This window comes from Macaca fascicularis, chromosome 3, assembly GCF_037993035.2.
Source record: "Macaca fascicularis isolate 582-1 chromosome 3, T2T-MFA8v1.1".
Taxonomy (NCBI): Eukaryota; Metazoa; Chordata; class Mammalia; order Primates; family Cercopithecidae; genus Macaca; species Macaca fascicularis.
In genome coordinates this window covers 73,852,176-73,879,023 of record NC_088377.1, presented here as the reverse complement: position 1 = coordinate 73,879,023, position 26,848 = coordinate 73,852,176, and the positions used below count along the sequence as shown (strand labels likewise).

Here is a 26,848-nt window from a genome sequence, read left to right as displayed (position 1 = left end):
TTCAGTCAGTCCCAGCACTTTGGGAAGCTGAGGTGGGAGGATCACTTGAGCTTAGGAGTTTGAGACCAGCCTGGGCAACATAGTGAGACCTTGTCTCTATATTAAAAAAAAGAAAGAAAGAAAGAAAGTATTTGGGAGGCCAAAGCAGGAGGATCACCTGCGGTCAGGAGCTCAAGACCAGCCTGGCCAACATGGTGAAACCCCGTCTCTACTAAAAGTACAAAAATTAGCCAGGCATGGTGGTGCTTGCCTGTAGTCCCAGCTTCTCGCGAGGCTGAGGCAGGAGAATCATTGGAACCAGGAAATGGAGGTTGCAGTGAGCCAAGATTGTGCCACTGTACTCCAGCCTGGGCAACAGAGTGAGACTCCATCTCAAAAAAGGAAAAAAGAAAGAAAAGAAAAATTCCATATTTAAGTGTTTACTCCTGAGTTTTTGAGATTGTTATTAAGATCATGCTCTCCTCTGATGATTTGGGTTTGTTTGATCAGAAAAAAGCATGTTCTTCTGGTTGTTCAGCCACACTGTGCTTTGGTGTCACAACTGCACATTGGTTTCACAGCTGCAGGACAAGTTCGAGCATCTTAAAATGATTCAACAGGAGGAGATAAGGAAGCTCGAGGAAGAGAAAAAACAACTGGAAGGAGAAATCATAGATTTTTATAAAATGAAAGCTGCCTCTGAAGCACTGCAGACTCAGCTGAGTACCGATACAAAGAAAGACAAACATCGTAAGAAATAATAGTTTCTCTTACTATTCTGTTTGAGAGCCCTATCATTCTACATCCCAACTTTCTGTGAGATTGTCTTTGTGGCATTTAACTCTGATTGAAATTCTCATTTTAAAAATTGGCTTGCTTATTGTATATTTTCCCCAACTAAATGTGAACTCCTAGCAGGGCATGGTGGCTCATGCCTATAATCTCAGCACTTTAGGAGGCTGACACGGGTGGACCACCCGAGGTCAGGAGTTCAAGACCAGCCTGACCAAAATGATGAAACCCTGTCTCTACTAAAAATACAAAAATTATCTGGGCGTGGTGACTGGTACCTGTAATCCCAGCTACTTGGGAGGCTGAGGCAGGAGAATCACTTGAACCCCGGAGGTAGAGGTTGCAGTGAGCCAAGAACTCACCATTGGACTCTAGCCTGGGTGACAAGAGCAAAACTCCGCCTCAAAAAAAAAAAAAAAAAAAGGTGTGAACTCCCAGAAGGCAGGTCCTGTGTCCATCTTTTTAGATTCTGTATCTCGGCACTTAGGACGCAGACTAACACGAAGATGATAGTCAATCAATTTTTGCCAAAATGAAAAAACAAAAGAAACATGTAACATTGTGTAAAAGGAGCTGGTTAGATGGAGAAATTTCTTTACCATAGTCCTGCTTGTGGATCCAGTAGTGACTTACATTTTATATCCAAATAGAAGCTGGAGGCTTTGTTGGGGACTCACAGGCATAAAATATTAAGTTATACAAATCTAATTAATAGGCCTATTTTCCATTTTAAATTCTATTAATAATTTGATAGTTTTTATGATAAACGGTTGGATTTTGATGAGAACTCCCATGCTTTTGTGTCAGACTTAAAACTGATATTAGAATAAAGAATTCAAAAGCTAGAGAAAGTCAGAGTACAGTGAGAAGCCATGAGTTGCATCTGAATGATAATATTATGTCTTACAGATTTGGAGTATATGCTAAAGTTATCAAAGTTGTAGAAAATACGGCCGGGTGAGGTGGCTCACACCTGTAATCCCAGCGCTTTGGGAGGTGGAGGTGGGCAGATCACTTGAGATCAGGAGTTTAAGACCAGCCCAGCCAACATGGCGAAACCCCATTTCTACTAAAGTTAGCCAGGTGTGGTGTTGTGCATCTGCAGTCCCTGCTACTCGGAAAGCTGAGGCAGGAGAATCGCTTGTACCCGGGAGGCAGAGGTTGCAGTGAGCAGAGATTGTGCCACTGCACTCCAGCCTGAATGACAGAGCGCTATGAGTCACCACACCTGGTATGAGCCACCATGCCCAGCCCACAATGACTTTTATACATGTTGTTAAATCATCTTACAGATTTTATAATTTGGGGGAAGAAAACTTTTACTAAATGGTCTTTTAATGGAAACTCTACAAGAACCAGAATCTTTGCTTTGTTCACTTATGTATTCTTTCCTAGGCCTAGAACAATATCTGACACATAGCGGCGATTATTTGTTGAATAAATGGACCCAGCAATAGTACATTAGCTATGCTATATGCATACATTAAAGATGTAGATTATTGACTTTCAAAAGATAATTAATGTAACTTCTTACTGCTTCTGAACATGTTTGTGAGTTACATTGCTGAGGGACCTTTATCTTCTCATTCTTTCATCTTAACCCAATGTTATTAAAACTGAAATCAACAATATTATTCATATTTAAAAATAATATCTACCTTATAAAAATTATCACTCTGCTGCATTTGAGAATAGACTTTTTAGGTAATAATGGTATAATCCATAGGGTTTTTGAGGGCACAGAAGGATTCATGCTAACAGACATTTTATTTTCTATTTTCCAAGAGCTATAAAATATGATATTATATGATAGTATAAGGCATATTTTTACTGTTTTCATAATTTTTTCTAAAAAAGTGTTTGTTTTCCATATAACTTTTAACTTTGTAAGTAAATATTTGTCTCTTTCAGCTCCAGTTTTATGTGAAATAGAATTTCCAGATTTATGTAGCATGGAAAATTTTAATAAGTCAGAGTTACTGATTTTTGCCAGTCATTTTCTCAATTATTTACTTCTTTTATCTTTAGTTGATTTTTTTTGTAGTGACAAGTTTTGTTTCTATTCTCATTTCCTTTTGTGTATATTCTATGTATATTTCATTTTTGGTTACTATGAAAATTACATATAACATCCTAGAGTTATAACATTCTAATTTGAATTTATTTCAACTTAACTTCAATCACAAACCAAAATTCTACTGCTATATAGCTCTACTCTTTTTAGGTTATTGATGTAACAAATTATATCTTTATTCATTGTACACCACCTAACAGATTTATAATTACATTTTATGCATTTTTCTTTTAAATCTTATAGAAAATAAAAAGTGGAGTTACGAACCAAAATTACAATAATACTGTTTTTATGTTTGTTTATGTATTTACCTTTACCAGAGAGCTTTATATATTCATATAGCTTGCTTATTTACTTATAGCATTAATGCCTAGAGTTTATTTATTTCAACCTGAAGGACTTTTAACACTTCTTATATCGCAAATTTAGAGATAAATGGATTTTTTCAGCTTTAAAAAAAAAGCTGGAAATGTCTTAATTTCTCCCTCATTTTTGAAGGACAAGTTTTCCAGCTACAGATTTCTCAATTGACAGATTTCTTCATTATTTTAAATATATAATCCACTGCCTACTGGCCTTCCAAGTTTTCTGCTGAGAAATCAGCTGCTAATGTTATCTGGATCCCTTGTCTGTGAGAGTTGCTCTTCTCTCTGAGCTTTCAAGATTCTCACATTGTCTTTTTTTGTTGTTGTTTTTTGAGGCAGAGTCCTGCTTTGTCACCCAGGCTGGAGTGCAGTGGTGTGATCTCAGCTCACTGAAACCTCCGTCTCTTGGGTTCAAGTGATTCTCCTATCTCAGCCTCCCAAGTAGCTGGGGCTACAGGCATGTGCCACCATGCACAGCTAATTTCTTTGTATTTTTAGTAGAGACGGTGTTTTGCTATGTTGCCCAGGCTGGTCACAAACTCCTGGCCTCAAGCAATCTGCCCAGGACTACCATTTACCCAGCAATCTCATTACTTGGTATATACCCAAAAGAAAATAAATCATTCTACCAAAAAAGGCACATTCACTTGTATGTTTATCGCAGCGCTATTCACACCAGTAAAGACATGGAGTCAACTTAGATGCCCATCAGTGGTGGACTGGATAAAGAAAATGTGGTACATTTACACTGCAAAATACTACACAGCCATAAAAAAGAATGAGATCATGTCTTCTGCAGCAACATGGACACAGCTAGAGGCCATCATCCTAAGAAAATTAACGTAGAAACAGAAAACCAAATGCTGCATGTTCTTACTTACAAGTGGGACATATGGACATACTTTGGGTACATATGGACATAAAGATGGGGACAGCAGACACAGGGTGCTACTAGAGGGGGTAGAGGGAAGAGAGGGGGAAGGCAAGGGCAGAAAAGCCACCTATTGGGTACTATGCTCACTATCTGGAAGATGGGATCATTCATACCCTAAACCTCAGCATCACGCGATATACTCATGTAACAAACCTGCACATGGACTCTCTGAATCTAAAATAAAAGTTGAAATTATACAATTATTTTTAAAAATTACATGTATATATACATATTGGCACTCTTAAAGACTATTGGGGCACAAAAAGACTCAATCACAGAACCGACCCAACTACAAAAATTGATTGATTTAATCACATTAATTGATTTAATCGCAAAGATGTTACGATGGAAAAGTGAAGCCATCATCAGAAATTTTGAATATCTAAAATAGCATATTTAGATATTAAATTTTAAAAATATTTTGAAATAATACAAAATAAAAACCTTTTTATTGTGTATCACAAAAAGGTGCTGTCCTCAAAAATACATGGATCATACAAATTCATCATAAAATACACTTTTTTTTTTTTTTGAGACAGAGTTTCGCTTTTGTTGCCCAGGCTAGGGTGCAGTCCTGTGATCTCAGCTCACTGCAACCTCTGCCCCCTGGGTTCAAGTGATTTTCCTGCCTCAGCTGCTCGAGTAGCTGGGATTACAGGCACCGCCACCATGCCCAGCTAATTTTTTGTATTTTTAGTAGAGATGGGGTTTCACCATGTTGGCCAGGCTGGTTTTGAACTCCTAACCTCAGGTGATCCACCTGCCTTGGCCTCCCAAAATGCTGGGGTTACAGGTGTGAGCCACCACACCCAGCCCAAAATACACATTTGTAACACACAAGTCAAGAAATAGAACATTAACAGCACCCCAGAATACCTCATACCCCTTCCCAAACATTGTCTTCTTTTTTTTTTTTTTTTTTTTTTTTGAGACGGAATCTTACTTGTCACCCAGGCTGGAGTGCAGTGGCATGACCTTGGCTCACTGCAAGCTCCGCCTCCTTGGTTCAAGCCATTCTCCTGTGTCAGCCTCCCGAGTAGCTGGGACTACAGGCGCCTGCCACCACGCCCGGCTAATTTTTTGTATTTTTAGTAGAGACGGGTTTCAGGCTGGTCTCAATCTCCTGACCTTGTGATCCACCCATCTTGGCCTCCCAAAGTGCTGGGATTACAGGCGTGAGCCACCGTGCCCGGACAACATTGTCTTCTCTTTCCTCCTCAAGGGAACCCCCATCCTAACTTCTAACACTGTAGATCACCTTAGCTGGGTTTGTTTTTGTTTTTACCTTATATAAATGGAATTATGCAGTTTGCATGCTTTTGTGTTGGGCTTCTTTTGCTCAACATTATGCTTATGAGATTCATTTACACTGCTATATATAGCTGTGGTTTCTTTTTTTTCATTACTATGTGCTGTGCCCTTCTGTGATACACTACAGTTTATTTAGTCCTTCAACTGCGAATGGACATTGGGTTGTTTCAACCTGGGCTATTACGAATAATACTGTCATGCCCATTGTTTTTAGATGTCTCTGGCTGCACATTTATATTTAGAGAGAGAGACATCTAAAAACAAGAATAAATATATATTCTTGTTGCTCTACAATCTTGTCGACTCTTTTAATTGTAGTAATTCTGGTGGGTTTGTAGTGGTATCTCATTATGGTTTTAATGTGCATTTTCTGATTTATTAATGAGGCTGAACACTTTTTCATGTTTACTGGTCATTTAACAATTCTCTTTTGTGAAGCATCTGTTCCAAATGTTTTCCTATGTTTCTACTGGGTTGCCTTTTCTTTATCGATTGGCTGGAGTTTATATATTATTGACATAAGTCCTTTGAGACTTGTAGGCGCTACAAATGTATTTTCCTCTCTGTGGCTTTTTAGTCTTTCAATTATGTCTTTTTGACAGCAAAATTTCAGTGTGGTCAAATATTAATCTATTAGTCTTTTCCTTTATGATTCATGCATTTTTTTTTTTTTTTTTTTGAGATGGAGTTTCACTCTTGTTGCCCAGGCTGGAGTGCAATGGCATGATCTCGGCTCACTGCAACCTCTGTCTCCTGGGTTCGAGCGATTCTCCTGCCTCAGCCTTCTGAGTAGCTGGGATTACAGGCATGCGCCTCCACACCCTGCTAATTTTGTATTTTTAGTAGAGAGGGGGTTTCACTGTGTTCATCAGGCTGATCTCGAACTCCCGACCTCAGGTGATCTGCCCACCTCGGTCTCTCAAAGTGCTGGGATTACAGGTGTGAGCTACCGCGCCTGCCCTGATTCATGCTTTTGAAATACAATTTAACAGATCTTTTCCTAATTTGATGTCCTGAAGGTATATGTCTCTCTTACCTTCTAGATTAGTGCTGTCCAATAAAAACAGGAAGCCACATATACAATTTAAAATTGTCTAGTATCCACATTAAGAGAACAAAAATAATCAGATAAAACTAATTTTAGTAATGTTTAACTCAGTATAACCAAATTATTATTTCAAAATTTTAATGTTAAAATTGAGATTATTTTTAGGATTTTTTCCTACTAAGTGCTTAAAATTCAGTGCAAATTTTACACTTAATAGCACATCTCAAGTGCTCAATAGCCATACATGAACAGAGCAATTCTAAAAGATTTATTGTTTTTACCTTTTCACATTTAGGTCTATGGTCTATCTGCAATTGGTTTTATTATTATTATTATTATTGAGGCAGAGTCTCACTCTGTTGCCCATGCTGGAGTGCGGTGGTGCCATGTTGGCCAGGCTGGTCTTGGACTCCTCACCTCAGATGATCCGCCTCCCTTGGCCTCCCAAAGTGCTGGGATTACAGGCATGAGCTGCCGCACCCAGCCTAATTTTTGTACTCTTAGTAGATACAGAGTTTCACCATGTTGGCCAGGCTGGTCTCGAACTCCTGACCTAAAGTGATCCACCCACCTCAGCCTCCCAAATTGCTAGGATTACAGGCATGAGCCACCACGCCCAGCTGATTTTTTCTAATATCAAAGTAATCACCAGGGTCTTCCCTTTTCTTTTGATTCATTTATTTTCTTGGTTCTGAAATGTTTTTTAAAAATATGAAATGCTTAATGAATTTGTGTGTCATCCTTTCCCAGGTATCATGCTCATCTTCTCCACGTCATGCCAATTTTAATTTATGTGCTGCTGAAGTGAGCACTGGTTCTGGATTTATTAGTTAATTTATTTTTGAGACAGGGCTTCACTGTGTCTTCCAGGCTGGAATACAGTGGCATGATCGTGGCTCACTGCAACCTCCGCTTTCCAGGGCTCAAGCAATCCTCCCGCCTGGGCCTCCCAAAGTGTTGAGATTACAGGCATGAACCACTGTGCCCAGCCTGGAATGTTTAACTGCTGACTTTGATGCCTGGTTTTGGTTGTACTAGATACTCCCACTACTTTTTTCTTTAAAAATTACTGGTTTGTTCAGCTCCTTAAAAATATCTTTGGTGTTTTAGACATCAAAATATGTGAGGCCAGGTGTGGTGGCGCATGCCTGTAATCCCAGCATTTGGGGAAGCCAAGGTGGAAGGATCTCTCAAGCCCAAGAGTTCAAAACCAGTCTGGGCAACATGGTGAGACCCCTGTCTCTACAAGAACTAAAAAATCAGCTGGGTGTGGTGGTGCTCGCATGTAGTCCCAGCCCTTGGAAGGCTGAGGCAGGAAGATCTTGCTTGAGCCCAAGAGGGCGAGGCTTTAGTGACCCATGATCATGCCACTGCACTCCAGCTTGGGTGACAGAGTGAGACCCTGTCTCAAAAAAAAAATAAAAAGTAGATTAATAAACGGAGAAACATTTTCTATGCTTCAGGTAACTTTAAAAATTAGGCCTAATCTTGACTGGGCATGGTGGCTCACACCTATAATCCCAGCACTTTAGGAGGCCGAGGCGGGTGGACTGCTTGAGGTTGGGAGCTTGAGACCAGCTTGGCCAACATGGTGAAAGCCTCTCTCTACTAAAAATACAAAAATTAGCCTGGTGTGTGGCAGGCATCTGTAATCCCAGCTACTTGGGAGGCTAAGGCATGAGAATCACTTAAACCTGAAAGGCAGAGGCTGCAGTGAGCCGAGATCGTGCCACTGCACTCCAGCCTGGGCAACAGAGTGAGACTTGATCTCAAAAGCAAAAACAAAAAACAAACAAAAAAAAATTAGGCCAATTTTTATTTACAGTTTACTCTTTAGTTTTCGTCAAAGCAGTTTTTTGGTTTTTTGTTTTTTTTTCTTTTGAGACGGAGTCTCTCACTGTCACCTGGGTTGGAGTGCAGCGGTGTGATCTTGGCTTACTGCAACCTTCCAGGTTTGAGCGATTCTCCTGCCTCAGCCTCCCAAGTAGCTGGGATTACAGGCGCCCACTACACCCAGCTAATTTTTTGTATTTTTAGTAGAGATGGGGTGTCACTGTGTTAACCAGGCTGGTCTCAAACTCCTGACCTCATGATCCACTCGACTCGGCCTCCCAAAGTGCTAGGATTACAGGAATGAACCACTGTGCCCAGCCCATCAAAGCAGTTAACTAGCATTTAGAGTAGATGGCCAGGCATGGTGGCTCAGGCCTACAATCCCATCATCTGTTTGGGAGGCCAAGGTGGGAGGATCACTCTAGTCTAAGAGTTTGAGACCAGACTGGCTAACATAGTGAGATCCCTCTCTCTACCAAAAAAAAAAAAAAAAAAAAAACAACAACAAACAAACCCAAATAGCCAGGTGTGGTGGTGCAAATGTGTAGTCCTAGCTACTTGGGAGGCTGAGGCAGAACTACTTGAGCCCAAGAGTTTGAGGCTGCAGTGAGCTATGATTGTGCTGCTGCACTCCAACCAGGATGACAGAGCGAGACCCTGCCTCAAAAATAAATAAATAAAATCAAATAGACAATAGAATCTTCTGAGCTTTTCACCCTTTCCACAGGGTATAGGTGTCTGCAAGAAATAGTGAATGTTACAGGTAGACATTTTTCATTGCAGCATAACTAGGATACCTTTTCTAACCATGTTTCTGTGCAGACGTAAATTCAGGCATCGTGCAGATGGCTCAGTTTGAAGGGCCTTTTCTTTTCTTTTTTTTTGAGGCGGAGTCTTGCTCTGTCGCCCAGGCTGGAGTGCAGTGGCGTGATCTTGGCTCTCTGCCACCTCCACCTCCCAAGTTCAAGTGATTCTCGTGCCTCAGCCTCCCAAGTAGCTGGAATTACAGGTGCATGCCACCACACCCAGCTAATTTTTGTATTTTTAGTAGAGACAGGGTTTTACCATGTTGGCCAGGCTGGTCTTGAACTCCTGATCTCACATGATCTGCTAACCTTGGCCTCCCAAAGTGCTGGGATCACAGGCATGTATCACTGTGCCTGGCTGATACCCTCCTCTTAAGTCTGGATTAGACCTGCTGGCTTGCTTCTTTTGTTTTGTTATGAGACAAGGTCTTGCTTTGTCCTCGAGGCTGGAGTGCAGTTGTGTGGTAGTCCACTGCAGCCTCAACCTCCTGAGCTCAAGAGATCCTCCCGCTTCAGCCTCCCGAGTAACTGGGATCACAGGCACATGCCACAGCTTCCACTTAATTTTCTGTAGAGGCAGGGTCTCACTATATTGCCTAAGCTGGTCTTGAACTTCTGGCCTCAAGTGATCTTCTCACTTTGGCCTCCCAAAGTGCTGGGATTCCAGGCATGAGCCACTGTGCCTGACAAGAAATAAGAAGGTTTAATTTATTGGTGTGAGCTGTCCAGTTGCTTACGCTGAGAGCTGCTGATGTAAGGGGGTTGAGGGCTAGGGTGAGAAGCCGTGATCCTTTCGAGCTTCTCTGCACCTCCACCTTCTGGAAAGGGCAGGGTCCCCAGGGTCAGACTCCCTGCTAGCTCTTGGTTGGCCCTGACTCAACACCCTTCTGACTTGTTGTCATTGTGGTTCCTGGCATGTGGCACCAAGCACTATTTTTTTTTTTTTTTTTTGAGTCAGGGTCTCACTCTGTTGCCCAGGTTGGAGTGCAGTTGTGCAGTCTCAGCTCACTGCAACCCTGACCTCCCAGGCTCAAGTGATCCTTCTGCCTCAGCCTCCAAAGTAGCTGGGATCACAGGTGCCTGCCACCAGACCTGGCTAATTTTTGTATTATTATTATTATTTTAGATATACTGGGTATCCCTATGTTGCCCAGGGTGGTCTTGAACTCTGGGGGGTTCCTCCCACCTCAGCCTCCCAAAGTACTGAAGTTACAGATGTGAGTCATCACCACTCAGGCAGAGCTTTTTAAAAACCAAATTGAGATTTTATTTCAAATTTAAAACAAGATTTTAAAATGTTTAAATTAGGCTGGGTGCATTGGGTCACACCTGTAATCTTAGCACTTTGGGAGGCTGAGGTGGCAGGATTACCTGAGGTCAGAAGTTCGAGACCAGCCTAGCCAACATGGTGAAACCCTGTCTCTACTAAAAATACAAAAATTATTTGGGCGTGGTGGTGCATACTTGTAATCCTAGCTACTTGGGAGGCTGAGGCAGGAGAATCACTTGAACCCAGGAGATGGGGTTGCAGTGAGCCGAGATTGTGTCACTGCACTCCAGCCTGGGCAACAGAGTGGGACTCTGTCTCAAAATAAATAAATAAATAAAATATTTAAATTATTTTCTTAGCTGGGCATGGTGGTGTGCACCTGTGGTTCTGGCTATTTCGGAGGCTGAGGCAGGAAGATGGCTTGAGCCTGGGAGATAGAGGCTGCAGTGAGCTACGATCATACCACTACACTCCAGCCTGGGTGACAGAGCAAGACCTTGTCTCAAAAAATATATATTTTTTTCCTCTCAGTCCCAGGTATTCTAACAAGCCTTGACGGCCCCGTTTTGAGATTATAGCCTGTGGCAAGGGCCTGGCAAACAGGTTCTCTGTGCAGAATTGAGGTCATTGTGGAGTAACATCTCCTTGGGCTGCATCAGCCTGTGGGTGAAAGTAAAGTTGGGTGCGGTGGCTCTCCCCTGGATTCCCTGATGCTTTTAATATCCTGAATCCTCTACCCCACTCTGCACGAGCCACATTGACACTCGTGCACCAAGGTACATGGTGTAGCCCCAGTGCCCACAGGATCGCTTATGAGAACTGCTCCTTCAGCCCCACCTGTGGCCTCTCCTTTTCCCGGGTGAAGTCTGGCTCCTGATGTTCATGCCACGCTCCTTCTCACCAGGGTGCACACGCATCACTGCCTCCAAAACACCTGATTGAAACCTGTTCCTGGTGGGGCCACCTCACCTCTCCAGGATGGCTTTCTCTGAAGCCAGTTCTTCCATCACAGTGGAAGTAAAGAAAATTATGAAAACTGGCTGGGCTCACACCTGTAATCCCAGCACTTTGGGAGGCCAAGGGGGGCAGATCACTCGAGGTCAGGAGTTCAAGATCAGCCTGGAGAACATGGCAAAACCCTGTCTCTACTAAAAATACAAAAAATGAACTGAGCATGGTGGTGCGCCTGTAATCCCAGCTACTAAGGAGACTCAGGCATGAGAATCACTTGAACCCGTGAGGTGGAGGTTGCAGTGAGCTGAGATCTTGCCACTGCACTCCAGGCTGGGCGACAGAGCAAGACTGTCGGAAAAAAAAAAAAGAAAAAGAAAAAAAAGAAAATTATGAAAACTCTCTCTTGAATATATGGGCACCTCCTGAACAGGGAGGTGGCTGAGGGGAGGTCCTGGCAGGTGGGACAGGGTATCCTGGCAGGGTGGGAGCTGAGACTTCAGTGTATTCAGTGTCTGGACCTCAGTGGTGCCCTCTGTGACAAGTATCCATCTGCATCCACTGACTTATATGGGGGATCCTGGAGAAAAATCAATAATATGGTTTGGCTGTGTCCCCACCCAAATCTCATCTTGAATTTTAGCTCCCATAATCCCCACATGTTGTGGGAGGGACCCAGTAGGAAGTAATCAAATCATGGGAGCGGGTTTTTCCCATGCTGTAGTGAATAAGTCTCATGACATCTGATGGTTTTATAAAAGGTCAGTTCCCCTGTACATGCTTTCTTGCCTGCTGCCATGTAAGATGTGCCTTTGGTCTTCCTTTGCCTTCCATCATGGTTGTGAGGCCTCCCCAGCCATGCTGAACAGAGTGTCCACCTCTTTCCTTTATAAATTACCCAGTCTCAGGTATGTCTTTATTAGCAGCATGAAAATGGACGAATACAACCAACTTCAATAGCTTAAGTGGGTCCAGCCACCACTCCAAAAGATAAAGGATTATAAACCATAGTGGCCTCCACACAGTGCTAACTCAGCATATGTGCAGAGTATAAGCTGTGGGGCTATGGTGGCCTCCACCTAGATTTCAAACGTATTGAGCAGCCGGGAAGTCCCAGGCAGAAGTTTGTCCCAGAGGTGGAGCTATTGCAGAGAGCCCCCACCAGGGCAGTGCCTAGTGGAGCTGTGAGAGTGGGGCCACCTCTGAGATCCAAGAACTGTAGAGTGTTTTGTTTGTTTGTTTTTTGAGACAGAGTCTTGCTCTGTCACCCAGGCTGGAGTGAAGTGGCATAATCTTGGCTCACTGCAACCTCCACCTCCTGGGTTCAAGTGATTCTCCTGCCTCAGCCTCTTGAGTAGCTGGAATTACAGGTGTGTGCCATCATGCCCAACTAATTTTTGTATTTTTAGTAGAGATGGGGTTTTACCATGTTGGCCAGGCTGGTCTCGAACTCTTGACCTCAGATGATCTGTCCACCTCGGCCTCCCAAAGTGCTGGGATTACAGGCATGAGCCACTGCACCTTGCTGAACTATAGAGTGAATAATGTGCAACTCCAGCCTGGGAGAGCTGAAGGCATGATACTTCAACCCATGACAGCTGCTGCGTGAACTGAGCCCAGTGGCCACAGCAGTATAGTAGCCCTATAGTGCTAGCTCTAGAGGGGCAGGGCTGCTCTAGGCTTTGGGGACTCAACCCTCCCAATGTGTCCAGGTAGCAGTGCAGGAAATAAAAGATTATTCTGGGTCTTAAGATTTAATTTGTCCGCCTTGTTGGGTTTGGACTTACTTTGGGCCTGTTGCTTCTTTTGGCCTATTTCTCCTTTTTGAAATGAAAATGTGTGCTGGGCATGGTGGCTCACACCCATAACCCAGCTACTCAGGAGGGTGAGGCAGGAGAGTCACTTGAACCTGAGAGGTGGAGGTTGCAGTGAGCCGAGATCGCATCATTGCACTCCAGCCTGGGCAACAAGAGCGAAACTCCATCTCAAAAAAAAAAAAAAAGAAAAGAAAGAAAAGAAAACATCTACCCTATATCTGTCCTACCATTGTACTTTGGAAGCACATCACTTTTTTTTTTTTTTTTTTAATTTCAAATGCTCACAGCTGGAGGAAGATTTGCCTCAGGATGAATCGTGCCCTGGTTCTCACCCGTACCTGATTTAGATGAGACTCAACTTTAAACTTTTGAGTTGGTCCTCCTGAAACAAGTTAAGACTTTTGGAGCTATTGGGATAGAACAAATGTATTTTGCACATGAGCAGGACATGAATTTGGGTGGTCAGGGGCAGAAAGCTATGGCTTGAATGTATCCCCCAAAGTTCATGTGTTGGAAACCTAATCCCCAATGCAACAATGTTGACAGGTGCGACCTTTAAGAGGTGATTGGGTCACGAAGACTGTGCCTTCAGGAATGGATGAATGCCGTTATTGTGGGAGTGGGTTCTTTATGAAGGATGAGCTCAGTCCCCTTTCTGCTCTCTCTCACCATGTGATACTTTCTGCCATTGTCCAACACAGCAAGAAGGCCCTCACCAGATGTAGCCCCTCTACTTGGACTTCATCAACCTCCAGAACCCAGAGCCAAATAAATTTCTGTTCATTATAAATTACCTGTTATAGCAGCACAGAATGGATGAAGACAAGTGTCTCTGAATGATTTACCCTGGAGAGAGGAAACTGGTTAAAAATGCACATTTTTTATTGTCTCCCAGAGCTCTGAATCTAAATCTCTGGATGTCTAAATCTCTGGATATCTAATTTTTTTTTTTGAGACGGAGTCTCGCTCTGTCGCCCAGCCTGGAGTGCAGTGGCCGGATCTCAGCTCCGCCTCCTGGGTTTACCCCATTCTCCTGCCTCAGCCTCCCGAGTAGCTGGGACTACAGGCGCCCGCCACCTCGCCTGGCTAGTTTTTTGTATTTTTTAGTAGAGATGGGGTTTCACCGGGTTAGTCAGGATGGTCTTGATCTCCTGACCTCGTGATCTGCCCATCTCGGCCTCCCCAAGTGCTGGGATTACAGGCTTGAGCCACCGCGCCTGGCCTTGGATATCTAATTTTTAACAACTTTCCTGGTGATTCTTAAGCACATTAAAATTTGAGAACCACTGCTCTATGTCCAATATCATTTTAACCTGGAAAATATGCACTCACCAATCCTCCAATCAATGTTATTACCTGGGTTTGCCTGATCATAAAGGTCACTGGAGGGCTCGATAAAAGTACACATTCTTAGGTCTTTCTGCTGGTGGGAATCATGTATAAAACAAAGTCCAAAAATCTACATTTAAAAAAATTTTTTATATGTTTTGCTTTTCTTGAGATGGGGTCTCTCCCTATCGCCCAGGCTGGAATGCAGTGGCGTGATCTCAGCTCACTGCAACATGTGCCTCCCGGGTTCAAGCAATTCACTGGCCTCAGCCTCCTCAGTAGCGAGATTACAGGTGCCCATCAACATGCCCAGTTAATTTTTGTATTTTTAGTAGAGACAGGGTTTCACCATGCTGGCCAGGCTGGTCTTGAACTCCTGACCTTGTGATCTACCCCCTTTGGCCCCCCAGAGTTCTGGGATTAGAGGTGTGAGTCACCACACCCGGCCAGCTTCTGGAAGAATTTGATCCAGTGTTGCATTTTTCTTTCACCCACAGAGACAAGAATGAAGATAATAGCTACAGCATTTATTGAGCACTAATTCTGTGCCCACCACCATGTAACTGATTCTCCTCAAAACCTCTGAGGCATAGACCACTGTACTACTGCCATCCCCATTTTATGGAGAAAATACTGAGGGGTTAAGTACCTTGCTAGGTGCAGGCAGTTATTAAAGCGGTAGAGCTGGGATTCCAAACCATTCTTGTAACCAAAGCAACGCTGTGTCTCTGGACTTCATCCAGACCAATTTCTCTGATGCTCAAAATCTGCCTGCATTAAATGTGCTTTCGTGAAATGTATTTCTTTTTTTCTTTTTTGAGATGGAGTCTTGCTGTGTCACCCAGGCTGCAGTGCAATGGCACAACCTCCACCTCCCAGGTTCAAGCAATTCTGCCTCAGCCTCCCAAGTAGCTGCGATTACAGGCACCCACCACCATGCCAGCTAATTTTTGTATTTTTCGTAGAGACAGGGTTTCACCATGTTGGCCAGGCTGGTCTTGAACTCCTCACCTCAGGTGATCTGCCCACCTTGGCCTCCCAAAGTGCTCGGATTACAGGCAGGAGCCACTGCGCCTGGCCAAAATATATTTCTTATATAAAAGAGAAAGTTTTCCTTGGCTGTGTTCTACTCATGGCTAAAAGTTTCCTCAAATGGGCCTTGTTTCTTTTTCTTTTTCTTCCTTCTCCTTCTCCTCCTTCCTCCTCCTCCTCATCCTCCTACTTCTTCTGTAGAACAGCTAGAAAAAGTCTTGTTCTTAACCCAAAGAAGCCTCTTCTAAGAATGTTTTCTATATCAGTGAGACTAATTAAATTGGAAAAGATCACCAACTGAATGATAAAACAAGGTAAAGCCTTTTGCTAATTATTTTTGAATAATTTATTCCTGGGCTCCCTGTGACTTGTTGAGGAATTGGAAGATACTGGGAAGTCTCTAATTAGGGAGTTTTAGAATAAACAGAAGTATAAACATTCACAGGAGTTAGATTTGAAGAAAATTGCTTTTAACACACAGACCCACCAGGAAGCGAGCATCTTGGCCAGGGTTATTTATTATGTGTTTTACTTTGAACCGAGAACATGTGCGTTGATTAGGTCAAAAGTGTTCTTGTCCTCACATAGTGAAGGAAATGTATGTAAGATAAGGATGAATGTGGTAAGCAGGGAGATCCAGGCACGGCTGGCGTTTGGCTTTGCTGTTGGCTGCAATGTGAACTGTGGACTGTGGGCAAATTAACGCACCACTTTATGAATGGCCTGACCAGGCGCCGTGGCTCACGCTTGTAGTCCCAGAACTTTGGTAGGCTGAGGTGGGTGGATCATGAGGTCAGGAGATTGAGATCTTGGCTAACACAGTGAAACCCCATCTCTACTGAAAATACAAAAAAATTAGTCAGGCGTGGTGGCGGCGCCTGTAGTCCCAGCTACTCAGGAGGCTGAGGCAGGAGAACGGTGTGAACCCAGGAGGCAGAGCTTGCAGTGAGCCGAGATTGCGCCACTGCACTCCAGTCTGGGCGACAGAGCGAGACTCCGTTCTAAAAAAAAAAAAAAAGACAGTCTCGCTCTGTCACCCAGGCTGGAGTGCAGTGGCGCAATCTCGGCTCACTGCAACCTCTGCCTCCTGAGTTCAAGTGATTCTCGTGCCTCAGCCTCCCAAGTAGCTGAGACTCCAGGTGTGCACCACCTCTCCTGGCTACTTTTTAAATTTTCTGTAGGGTCTTGCTATGTTGCCAGGCTGCTCTCAAACTCCTCGTGCTGGGATTACAGGTATGTACTTCTGCACTCAACCAATTTTGTCACTCCTTTTTGGTTTTTTGAGACAGGGTCTCACCCTGTCACCCAGGCTGGAGTGCAGTGGCAGTCATGGCTCACTGTAGCCTTGAACTTCTGGGCTCAAGTGATCCTCCTGCCTCAGCTTCTGAGTAGCTGGGATGACATTTGTACCACAATCCCAGGCTAATTTATATAGAGATGGAGTTTTGCCATATTGCTCAGCTGGTCTTGAACCTCTGTGCTTAAGCAATCCTCCCGCCTCAGCCTCCCAAAATGCTGGGATCACAGGCGTGAGCCACCGCTCCTGGCTCATTTTGTCATTTCTTGAAAATGAGATTAGGAGCTCCCTGAGAAAACTCTTCATTTTACTTTTAAGTATTTCTCCTTAAACTAGTCCAATGTTCATTGCTTAGCCAACCCCAACACTGGCTATAAATTATCTAAGCTAACAATTCAAAAGCAGCCAGTGTGGTGGCTCATGCCTGTAATCGTAGCACTTTGGGAGGCTGAGGTGGGTGGATCACCTGAGGTCAGGAGTTCGAGACCAGCCTGGCCAACATAGCAAAACCCTGCCTCTACTAAAAATACAAAAAATTATCTGGGCGTGATGGCGGGCACCTGTAATCCCAGCTGCTTGGGAGGTGGAGGCAAGTGAATTGCTTGAACCTGGGAGGCAGAGGTTGCAGTGAGCTGAGATCGCACCATTGCACTCCAGCCTGGGTGACAGAGTGAGACTCTGTCAAAGAAAAAAAAAAGAAAAACAAAAAGATTCAAAGGCTAGGCACGGTGGCTCATGCCTGTAATCCCAGCACTTTGGGAGGCCAAGGCAGGCAGATCACCTGAGGTCGGGAGTTCGAGACCAGCCTGGCTGGAACCTTTTGTTTTTGAGATGGAGTCTTGCTCTGTCATGCCCAGGCTAGAGTGCAGTGGTGCGATCTCAGCTCACTGCAACTTCCCGCCTCCTGGGTTCAAGTGATTCTCCTGCCTCAGCCCCCCGAGTAGCTGGGATTACAGGCGCCTGCTACCACACCTGGATAACTTTTGTATTTTTAGTAGAAACAGGGCTTCACCATGCTGGTCAGGCTGGTCTCAAACTCCTGACCATAGGTGATCCGGCTGTCTCTGCCTCCAAAAGTGCTGGGATTACAGGCATGAGTTACCTTCGCATCCAGTCAAAAAGGTTCCTTTTAGCCCCTTTTCATTCATCATTCACAAAGACTATCTTTTTTTAATTTTTATTTTTTAGACAATCCCTATTTTTAGATCTCAGGAAACTAGGTGGTAAAAACTTCAGCACATATATATATATATATATATATATATATACATATTTTTTTTTTTTTTTTTTTTTTTGAGATGGAGTCTTGTTCTCTTACCCAGGTTGGAGTGTAGTGATGCGATCTTAGCTCACTGTAACCTCCACCTTCTGGGTTTGAGTGATTCTCATGCCTCAGCCTCCTGAGTAGCTGCAATGATAGGCACCCATCACCACTCCCAGCTAATTATTTTGTATTTTCTGTAGAGATGGGATTTCACCATGTTGCCTAGGCAGGTCTCAAACTCCTGGCCTCAGGTGATCTGCCCACCTTGGCCTCTCAAAGTGCTGGGATTACAGGTGTGAGCCACTGCGCCTGGCTACACTATATTTTTGGTGTAGTTTTTCTTACGTTAGAATAACATGATAAAGGCTATGCCCTATGTGAAATTGACACATTTGATATTTATGACACCTGCTATATAGCATTTGTTTCCTGCATTTATTTTAAAATGCTTAGAAATAAAATACCCGGCTGGGCATGTTGGCTCACACCTATAATCCCAGCACTCTAGCAGGCAAAGGTAGGAGGATCACTTGAGCCAGGAGTTTAAAATTAGGCTGGGCAACATAGTGAGACCTCATCTCTACAAAAACTAAACAAAATTAGATAGGTGTGGTGGTATGCACCAGCAGTCCCAACTACTCAGGAGGCTGAGATGGGAAGATTGCTTGAGTCCGGGAGCTGAGATCGCGCCACTGCACTCTGGCCTAGGTGATACAGCGAGACCCCGTCTCAAAAAATAAATAAAACCAGGGCTGGGTGTGGTGGCTCATGCCTGTAATCCCAGCACTTTGGGAGGCCAAGGCAGGCAGATTACAAGGTCAGGAGTTCGAGACCAGCCTGGCCAATGTGACGAAACCCCGTCTCTACTAAAAATACAAAACTTAGCCAGCATGGTGGCGTGTGCCTGCAATCCCAGCTACTTGGGAGGCTGAGATACCAGAATGGTTTGAACTGGGAGGCAGATATTGCAGTGAGCTGAGATCATGCCACTGCACTCCAACCTGGGCAATAAGGGCGAAACTCCGTCTCAAAAAAAAAAATAAAGAAATAATAAATAAATATATTAAAAAAACAAAAGTACAACCTGCAAAAATATTAGCATCCTTAATACATACAGCAGGAGGACAGGCTTCCATGTCTGTGGCACCATCTCCAATCATGATTATTTTCTTAAAATGAAATTTTTCCTTTAAAAGTTTAATCACTTTTCCTTTTCCACCAGATTCAGCTGTTGGCTGTGTCTCATCAAAACCTGCATATTCACCTTAAAAGAGCAATAAAAACAAGGTTAAAGACCCACAGAAGTATCTTACCAGTGACAGCTTTCTGCATAGATGATATCTTCACTTAAATGTCACTGAGAAGGCTAAAAATGGCCCTGGGTAAAGTCGCACAGCCTGGAGCTCCACACCTGTTCCTGGGAATAAACAAGCTTTACTTTTTCTCCTTTTATGATTATGATTATGATTATAGAAATGGGGTCTTGGCATGTTGCCCAGGTTGGTCTGGAACTCCTAGGCTCATGTGATTCTCCTGCCTTGGCCTCCCAAAGTGCTGGGATTACAGGTGTGAGCCACCACACCCAGCCAACCTTTGCTTTTAAATTACAAATATCAATTGTAGAGATGACCTCTATTAGGTCATAAATACCTAGGGGTGAATTTGTTGTATCCTTCAAGCTTCCAGTAATTCTCAAACTTTGTTGAGGTAGCAGAACACCATACAATAGTAATATATCAAATTAATTAATAATTTATTTATTTTTGAGACAGAGTCTCACTCTGTTGCCCAGGCTGGAGTGCAATGGCCTGATCTCCGCTTACTGCAATATCCGCCTCCCAGGTTCAAACCATTCTCGTGTCTCAGCCTCCCAAGTAGCTGGGATTACAGGTGCATGCCACCATGCTGGCTAAGTTTTGTGTTTTTAGTAGAGATGGGGTTTTGCCATGTTGGCCAGGCTGGTCTTGAACTCCTGACCACAGATGATCAGCCTGCCTCGGCCTCCCAAAGTTCTGGGATTACAGGCGTGAGCCTCCGCACCCAGTCTTAATATATTAAATTTAAAATGTTAATATATTATGTCACCCAAGAGGAAATTCCAGCTTATTTTTGATCAATTATTTCTGTTGTTACAGTAATTACCACACTCATTCTTGACTTCTTTTTTCAATGATCTCTATCTCTAGACCACTCAAGAATGTTCTATTAACATGCGGTGGCTCATGCCTGCAATCCCAATACTTTGGGAGGCCGAGGCAGGTGGATCATCTGAGGCCAGGAGTTTGAGACCAGCCTGACAAACATGGTGAAACCCTGACTCTACTAAAAAAAATACAAAAATTAGCCAGATGTGGTGGTGGGCACCTGTAATCCCAGCTACTCAGGAGGCCGAGGCAGGAGAATCGCTTGAACCCAGGTGGCAGAGGTCACAGTGAGCCTAGATCGAGCCACTGTACTCCAGCTGGAGCAACAGAGTGAGACTCTGTCTCAAAAAAAAAAAAAAAAAAAATCACTCTCAGTCACCCCTTGATATAACTGGAGATCTGAGATAATATAACAACTGTAGCAACGCTATGGACCAGAGAGGGGACAGGAGGCTTCCCCAAGGGCTGTAGTTCAGTAATCCGTTAACAAAAGTCTCCCTTTTAAAGTCTCTGTCTTGTTGTCTTTTTTTTTTTTTCTTGCTTTTAAGACAGAGTCTCACTCTGTCACCCAGGCTGGAGTGAAGTGGCATGATCTCAGCTCACGCAGCTTCATGTGATTCTCCTGCCTCAGCCTCCTAAGTAGCTGGGACTACAGACATGTGCCACCACGCCCAGCTAATTTTTGTATTTTTTTTTTAAGCAGACTTGGGGTTTCACTGTGTTGGCCAGGCTGCTCTTGAACTCCTGACCTCAAGTGATCCTCCCGCCTCAGGCTCCCAAAGTGCTGGGATTACAGGCGTGAGCCACCATGCCCAGCCAAGTCTCCTTCTTGAGTCTAAATTGCTTCAAATGCACAGAAGCTCCCATAAAGTTGAAATATAACATACAGCAAAGTAAGTCATAGGGGCTATGTAGGAATTAATGTTTCATGAAATGCAGACATTTATGTACAGACAGGTGATGTTATAGATAATAAAGCTAGGACAGGTGATGACCTAAGTCTATTTTGCTGAGCAAAGGGTACCAAAGGGCAAAAGACATCAATTAAGAGGACCATTCATCTCAATATTTAACTCTGATGTGACTGTTTAAGTTTCATTCCAACAGACATTACCCAGAATACTGAATAATAGAACTGCTAAGAAAGGGAATATGTTACCATTAACGTCTTACCGTTAAAGTAGAATTTCAGCCTATTGGCAAATACATTGGTTCCTGGGATATTGAGCTTTGAAGCAACATGCTCTACAATACTCCTAAAGCCACCAGATATTAGGAAAACCTGAACATTTCGCTCCTGTAGGCGACTTACCAGCTCCCTGCAAAAATAATATACAAAATACCAAACACTGAGTAATACAAAAAGAAAAAAAAAAAAGGAAACATGAAGAGGGAACTAAGATATATTTTATTCTCCTGAATGCATTTGCCTGAGGTATATTTGACAAGGTATATTGCCTGGGGAGTTAATGTTTTATATATGTTTTTCTTTTTCTTTTTTTTTTCTTTTTGAGATGGAGTCTCGCTCTGTTGCCCAGCCTGCAGTGCAGTGGTGTGATCTCGGCTTACAGCATCCTCTGCCTCCAGGGTTCCAGCAATTATCCTCCCTCAGCCTCAAGGGTAACTGGGATTACAGGCACCCGCCACCACACCCAGCTACTTTATTTTATTTTATTTTTTGAGATGGAGTCTCGCTCTGTCACCAGGCTGGAGTACAGTGGCGCGATCTCGGCTCACTGCAACCTCCGCCTACCAGATTCAAGCGATTCTCTTGCATCAGCCTCCCAAGTAGCTGGGACAACAGACGCAGCCACCATGTCCAGCTAATTTTTGTATTTTAAATAGACACAGGGTTTCACCATGTTGGCCAGGATGGTCTCCATCTCTTGACCTTGTGGTCCGCCCGCCTCGGCCTCCCCAAGTGCTGAAGTGCGAGCCACCACGCCTGACCAACTTTTTTTGCATTTTTAGTAGAGACGGGGATTCACCATGTTGGCCAGGCTGGTCTTGAACTCCTGACCTCAGGTGATCTGCCCGCCTCAGCCTCCCAAAATGCTGGGATTACATGCATGCGCCACCACGCCCGGCCTTATATATGTTTTTCTAAATGCACTTAGAAATCAATGGGTAGAGTTTGGCTACTTCAGGAAACCATTCCAGAACTCTACTCTGTCCATGGACCCAGAAAAACACAAGATGAGGACAAACAAGGAAAACTTAGGTTTTCTGTGGAGAAAGACGAAAGGCAGAAACAGACAGGACCACACAACCAGCCAGACAAGACCATGTGTAAGTACCAAAAGAACCACACAGGCTACGCCTTTAAATCCAGCAATTTGGGAGGCCGAGGTAGAAAATCACTTGAGGCCAGGAGCTTGAGAACAGCCTGGGCAACATAGCAAGACCCCATCTCTACAAAAAATATTTTAAAGGCTGGGTATAGTGGTTCAAACCTATAATTCCAACATTTTGGGAGGCTGAGGTGGGAAAATTGATCATTTGAGCCCACATGTTCAAGACCAGCCTGGTCAACATAGTGAGACCCTGTGTCTACAGAAAATTTTAAAAAAATAATTAGGCATGGTGGTCTACATCTGTAGTCCCAGCTACTTAGGAAGCTGAAGCAGGAAGATCCCTTGAGCCCAGAAGGTTGATGCTGCAGTGAGCTGTATTCATGCCACTGCACTCCAGCCTGGGTGACAAAGTAAGACACTGTCTCTCAAAAAAAAATTTTTTTTTTAATTAGCTGGGCATGGTGGCATGCACCTATAGTCCCCACTACTAAGGAGGCTAAGGTGGAAGGGCCACTTGACCCCAGGAGTTCAACGCTGCAGTGAGCCATGACTGTACTCCAACATGGGCAACAGAATGAGACGCTGACTCTAAAAAAAATAATAATAGGCCGGGTGCAGTGGCTCACAGCTATAATCCCAGCACTTTGGGAGGCCCAGGCAGGTGGATCACTTGAGGTCAAGAGTTCAAGACCAGCATGGCCAACATGGTGAAACCCATCTCTACTAAAAATACAAAAATTACCCAGGTGTGGTGGCGGGGACCTATAATCCCAGCTACTCAGGAGGCTGAGGCAGGAGAATTGCATGAACCTGGGAGGCAGAAGTTGCAGTGAGCTGAGATTGCACCACTGCACTCCAGCCTGAGTGACAGAGTGAGACTTCATCTTGAAAAAATAAATAAAAATTTAAAAAATAATAATAAAATTTAAAAATAAAAATGAAAATAAATAAATCACCCAGAGGGCGCTCTAAAGGAATAGTTAGATGCTCTCAGGAGAATGTGCCCCCCAACACTGGTGCTGAAATACACCTGGAGCAGGGGCTCCTCTTACCTTATGCTGGGGGTCAGGTGTGGGGGGTGCTCTGCTATGAGTCTCTGCACCTGCTCCCTGGAGGGCTGGATGAGGGCTAAGCGCTCTGTGAGAGCAGATTTGAAAGGCACTGCCCCGCCCATGGCTCGCTGTGTCCTAGGAGGGAGACCCAACAGTCAGGCCAGCCAGGTTCGCTGTCCTCAAGGTTAACATACCTTACTGCCCCAGGCCTGCACAACATCCACCAACAGGAAGATGCTACTAAGAGTCCCACTGTACAACAGACAGGCTTTGCTGCTATGAGAGCAAGGCCTTGGAATAAATTTTCGAAGGACTGCTTGAATATAACATTAACAGGCCGGGCGCAGTGGCTCACGCCTGTAATCCCAGCACTTGGGGAGGCTGAGGCGGGCGGATCACCTGAGGTTGGAAGTTCAAGACTAGCCAGACCAACATGGAGAGACACCGTGTCTACTAAAAATACAAAAGTAGCCGGGCATGGTGGCACACGCCTGTAATCCCAGCTACTCAGGAGGCAGAGGCAGGAGAATTGCTTGAACCTGGAGGTGGAGGTTGCGGTGAGCCGAGATCACGCCACTGCACTCCAGCCGGGGCAACGAGAGTGAAACTGTCTCAGAAAAAAAAGGAAAGAAAAAGAAAATAACATTAAAAGGCCAGTGTGCAGTGACTCATGCCTATAATTCCAAACACTTTGGGAAGCTGAGGTGGGCAGATCATCTGAAGCCAGGAGCTTGAGACCAGCCTGGCCAACATGGCAAAACCTCATCTCTACTAAAAAACATGCAAAAATTCGATGGGCCTGGGGGTACACGTCTGTAATCCCAGCTACTTGGGAGGCTGAGGCAGGAAAATTGCTGGAACCCGGGAGGCAAAGGTTGCAGTGAGCCGAGATTGTGTCACTGTACTCCAGCCTGGGCGACAAAATGAGACTCCGTCTCGGGAAAAAAAAAAATGACACAGTGCATGACTGGGGGACTGGGACTGCAGAGGGAGATGCCCAGCTGCAGGGCGGGAGGGCAGGAGGGAGGGACTCTGCTCCAGGATCCACTAGGAGACTCTGAACCTTTACAGGGAACCACTAAGGCCACACTTTAAACCATGACACAAAGCCACTGGACACCTGGGTCCTGATCCCCAGGCCACCTTCTTTGGTTAGTGATGGTCGTCATTCCCCTGATCAAGCTAAGAACATGTCTTATCCATGTTTGTTTGCTATAAATATTTATATAAATGAATGAATATGTCAAATTAAACTCTAAGGGATGAAAGAAAAAGCCTAGTGCTCATGTTCCATAGCCAGGGTCTAGCACTTCATCCAAAACAGTCACTCTTTAGAAAGTCTTTATCATTTCATAAAGTGGATAAATGCTATCCCTACATTTCTGACACCGCGTCCTCAACGCCACAGATTTTGGCTAGCTCATCGATTCCTTCTTCTCTAATGACCGTGCTGTCAACATCAAAACATACAGCATCTGCTGAGTAGAACAGCTTCCTTAGCTCTGAGTGGGAGACCATTGTTGGAAGAATTTTCCTTCTACAAGAAAAAAAGATAAATGTATTTAAAAGATAAATGTATTTAAAGACATCAAATACAATTCTGAAAAGATCCCACCTTGCCTACTAAGCCAATCTAATTTGTGTCGAAGTCCGTGCAGGCCACATAAGAGTGTACTCACGGATTCATTTGTTTTTCCTTTTTGTTTACTTCCCACACTACACCAATTTCTTCTCTCTTCTTTTTTTTTTTTTTGGTGGAGTCTTACTCTGTTGTCCAGGCTGGAGGGCAGTGGTACGATCTTGGCTTACTGTAACCTCCACCTCTCGGGTTCAAGTGATTCTTGTGCCTCAGCCTCCTGAGTAGCTCAAATACCTGTGCCTCCTTGAAGCCTTCTTTCTTTTCTTTTAGTTATATATACACACACACACACACACACATATATATATATATATATATATATTTTTTTTTTTTTACCTAATTGTAGCAAGGAAGCAAGCATTAAAGCAGAGGTGTGCATAAGTCTCTATGGGCATATAGGAAAAATGTTTTGCCTTATCGATGAAATAGGGCTTCAGACTGGACACAGTGGCTCATCCCTGTAATCCCAGCACTTTGGGAGGCTAAGGCAGGAGGAGGATTGCTTGAGGCCAGGAGTTCGAGACCAGTGTGGGCAACATAGAGAGCTCAAGTCTCTACTAAAAATAATAATACAAAAAATTAGCTGGGTGTGGTAGTACACGCCTGTAATCCCAGCTACTTGGGACACTGAGGCAGGAGAATCACTTGAACCCAGGAGGTGGAGCTGCAGTGAGCTGAGATCGTGCCACTGCACTCCAGTATGGGCAACAGAGCAAGACCCTGACTCTAACTAAAAGGAAAAAAAAGACGGCTTCAAGGAGGCACAGGTATTTGAGCTGAGTCTGACAGGTAAGTGGCCCTCTGAGTGGGTTGTCAAAGGGCAGGGCATCGATTTGGCAAGTGCTGGGAGGTGAGGAAGGGAGGTAGAGACAAGGAGAGAGGCTTGTGATGGCAGAGGGAGGAGCATGAGCAAAGACAAGGAGGAGGAAGCAGATGACCTGCTGGAAGCTATCCCGTGGCTTGGCCCAGGGGCCTGGCAGTGCATCAGGAGTTCAGACTAAGCGGGTCCTAGGGCCAGGCTAAGGCGTTTAGACTTTAACTTCCAGATACTGGGAAAGGCTTTAAGTCTCAGAAGAAAGGTCAGAGCTAAATATAACGGCTTAACATACACAACATTGCCAATGTAGAGGTGCTAGTTGAAGACGTGATCTGATTAAAGTCCAGGGAGAGGCTGGGTGTAGTGGCTCATGCCTGTAATCCCAGCACTCTGGGAGGCTGAGGCGGGAGGATCACATGAGGCCAGGAGTTCAAGACCAGCCTGGCCAACATGGCAAAACCCCAGCTGTACTAAAAAAAATAAAAATTAGCCGGGCAGGATGGCGTGCACCTGTAGTCCCAGCTACTCAGGAGGCTGAGGCAGGAGAATCTCTTAAACCTAGGAGGTGGAGATTGCAGTGAGCCAAGATCACACCACTGCACCAGGATGGGGCCACAGAGTGAGACCCTGTCTCAAGAAAATAAAAAATCATAAAAATAAAGTCCAGGGAGAATAGAAAGAGGGAGAAGAGAAGAGCGCTAAGGACAGAGCCTGCAGGACCACCACCTTTACGTCCTGACTTGAGTCTGGGAAGGAGAAGGGGAAAATGGTGAAGGTACAGGAAGAAACTCTGGGAGGCA

The 26,848-nt window shown here is 44.3% G+C and overlaps 2 protein-coding genes and 1 non-coding gene across 7 annotated transcripts in view; 1 reads left to right on the top strand and 2 right to left on the bottom strand.

Annotated features, from left to right (window-relative positions):
* The window catches only part of SEPTIN14 (septin 14), a 71,732-nt gene extending 68,647 nt beyond the window's left edge, over positions 1 to 3,085 (top strand). The window contains exon 10 of the mRNA XM_005549534.4: positions 561 to 3,085. Within this exon, the coding sequence (XP_005549591.3) occupies positions 561 to 740 (180 nt within the window). The 3' untranslated portion in view covers positions 741 to 3,085. The remainder of the gene's footprint in view (positions 1 to 560) is intronic.
* Positions 3,086 to 3,486: 401 nt separating this feature from the next.
* The window catches only part of LOC135970133 (phosphoserine phosphatase-like), a 35,707-nt gene continuing 12,345 nt past the window's right edge, over positions 3,487 to 26,848 (bottom strand). For 2 of the 5 annotated variants that reach the window (XM_065541917.1, XM_065541918.1), the window contains exons 3-7: positions 24,971 to 25,129; positions 23,593 to 23,727; positions 21,420 to 21,565; positions 19,218 to 19,366; positions 3,487 to 9,825 (exon numbers count right to left, since the gene is read on the bottom strand). In XM_065541917.1, coding sequence (XP_065397989.1) covers positions 9,739 to 9,825; positions 19,218 to 19,366; positions 21,420 to 21,565; positions 23,593 to 23,727; positions 24,971 to 25,110 — 657 coding nt within the window. In that variant the 5' untranslated portion in view covers positions 25,111 to 25,129 and the 3' untranslated portion in view covers positions 3,487 to 9,738. Of the gene's footprint in view, positions 9,826 to 13,948; positions 14,027 to 19,217; positions 19,367 to 21,419; positions 21,566 to 23,592; positions 23,728 to 24,970; positions 25,130 to 25,271; positions 25,505 to 26,848 lie in introns of those variants that run through there. The other 3 variants (XM_065541915.1, XM_065541916.1, XM_065541919.1) reach the window with 3 other exon arrangements.
* On the bottom strand, positions 7,209 to 7,315 carry LOC123572579 (U6 spliceosomal RNA). Its single transcript, XR_006697147.2, has one exon. It is a non-coding gene; the product is annotated as a U6 spliceosomal RNA (small nuclear RNA).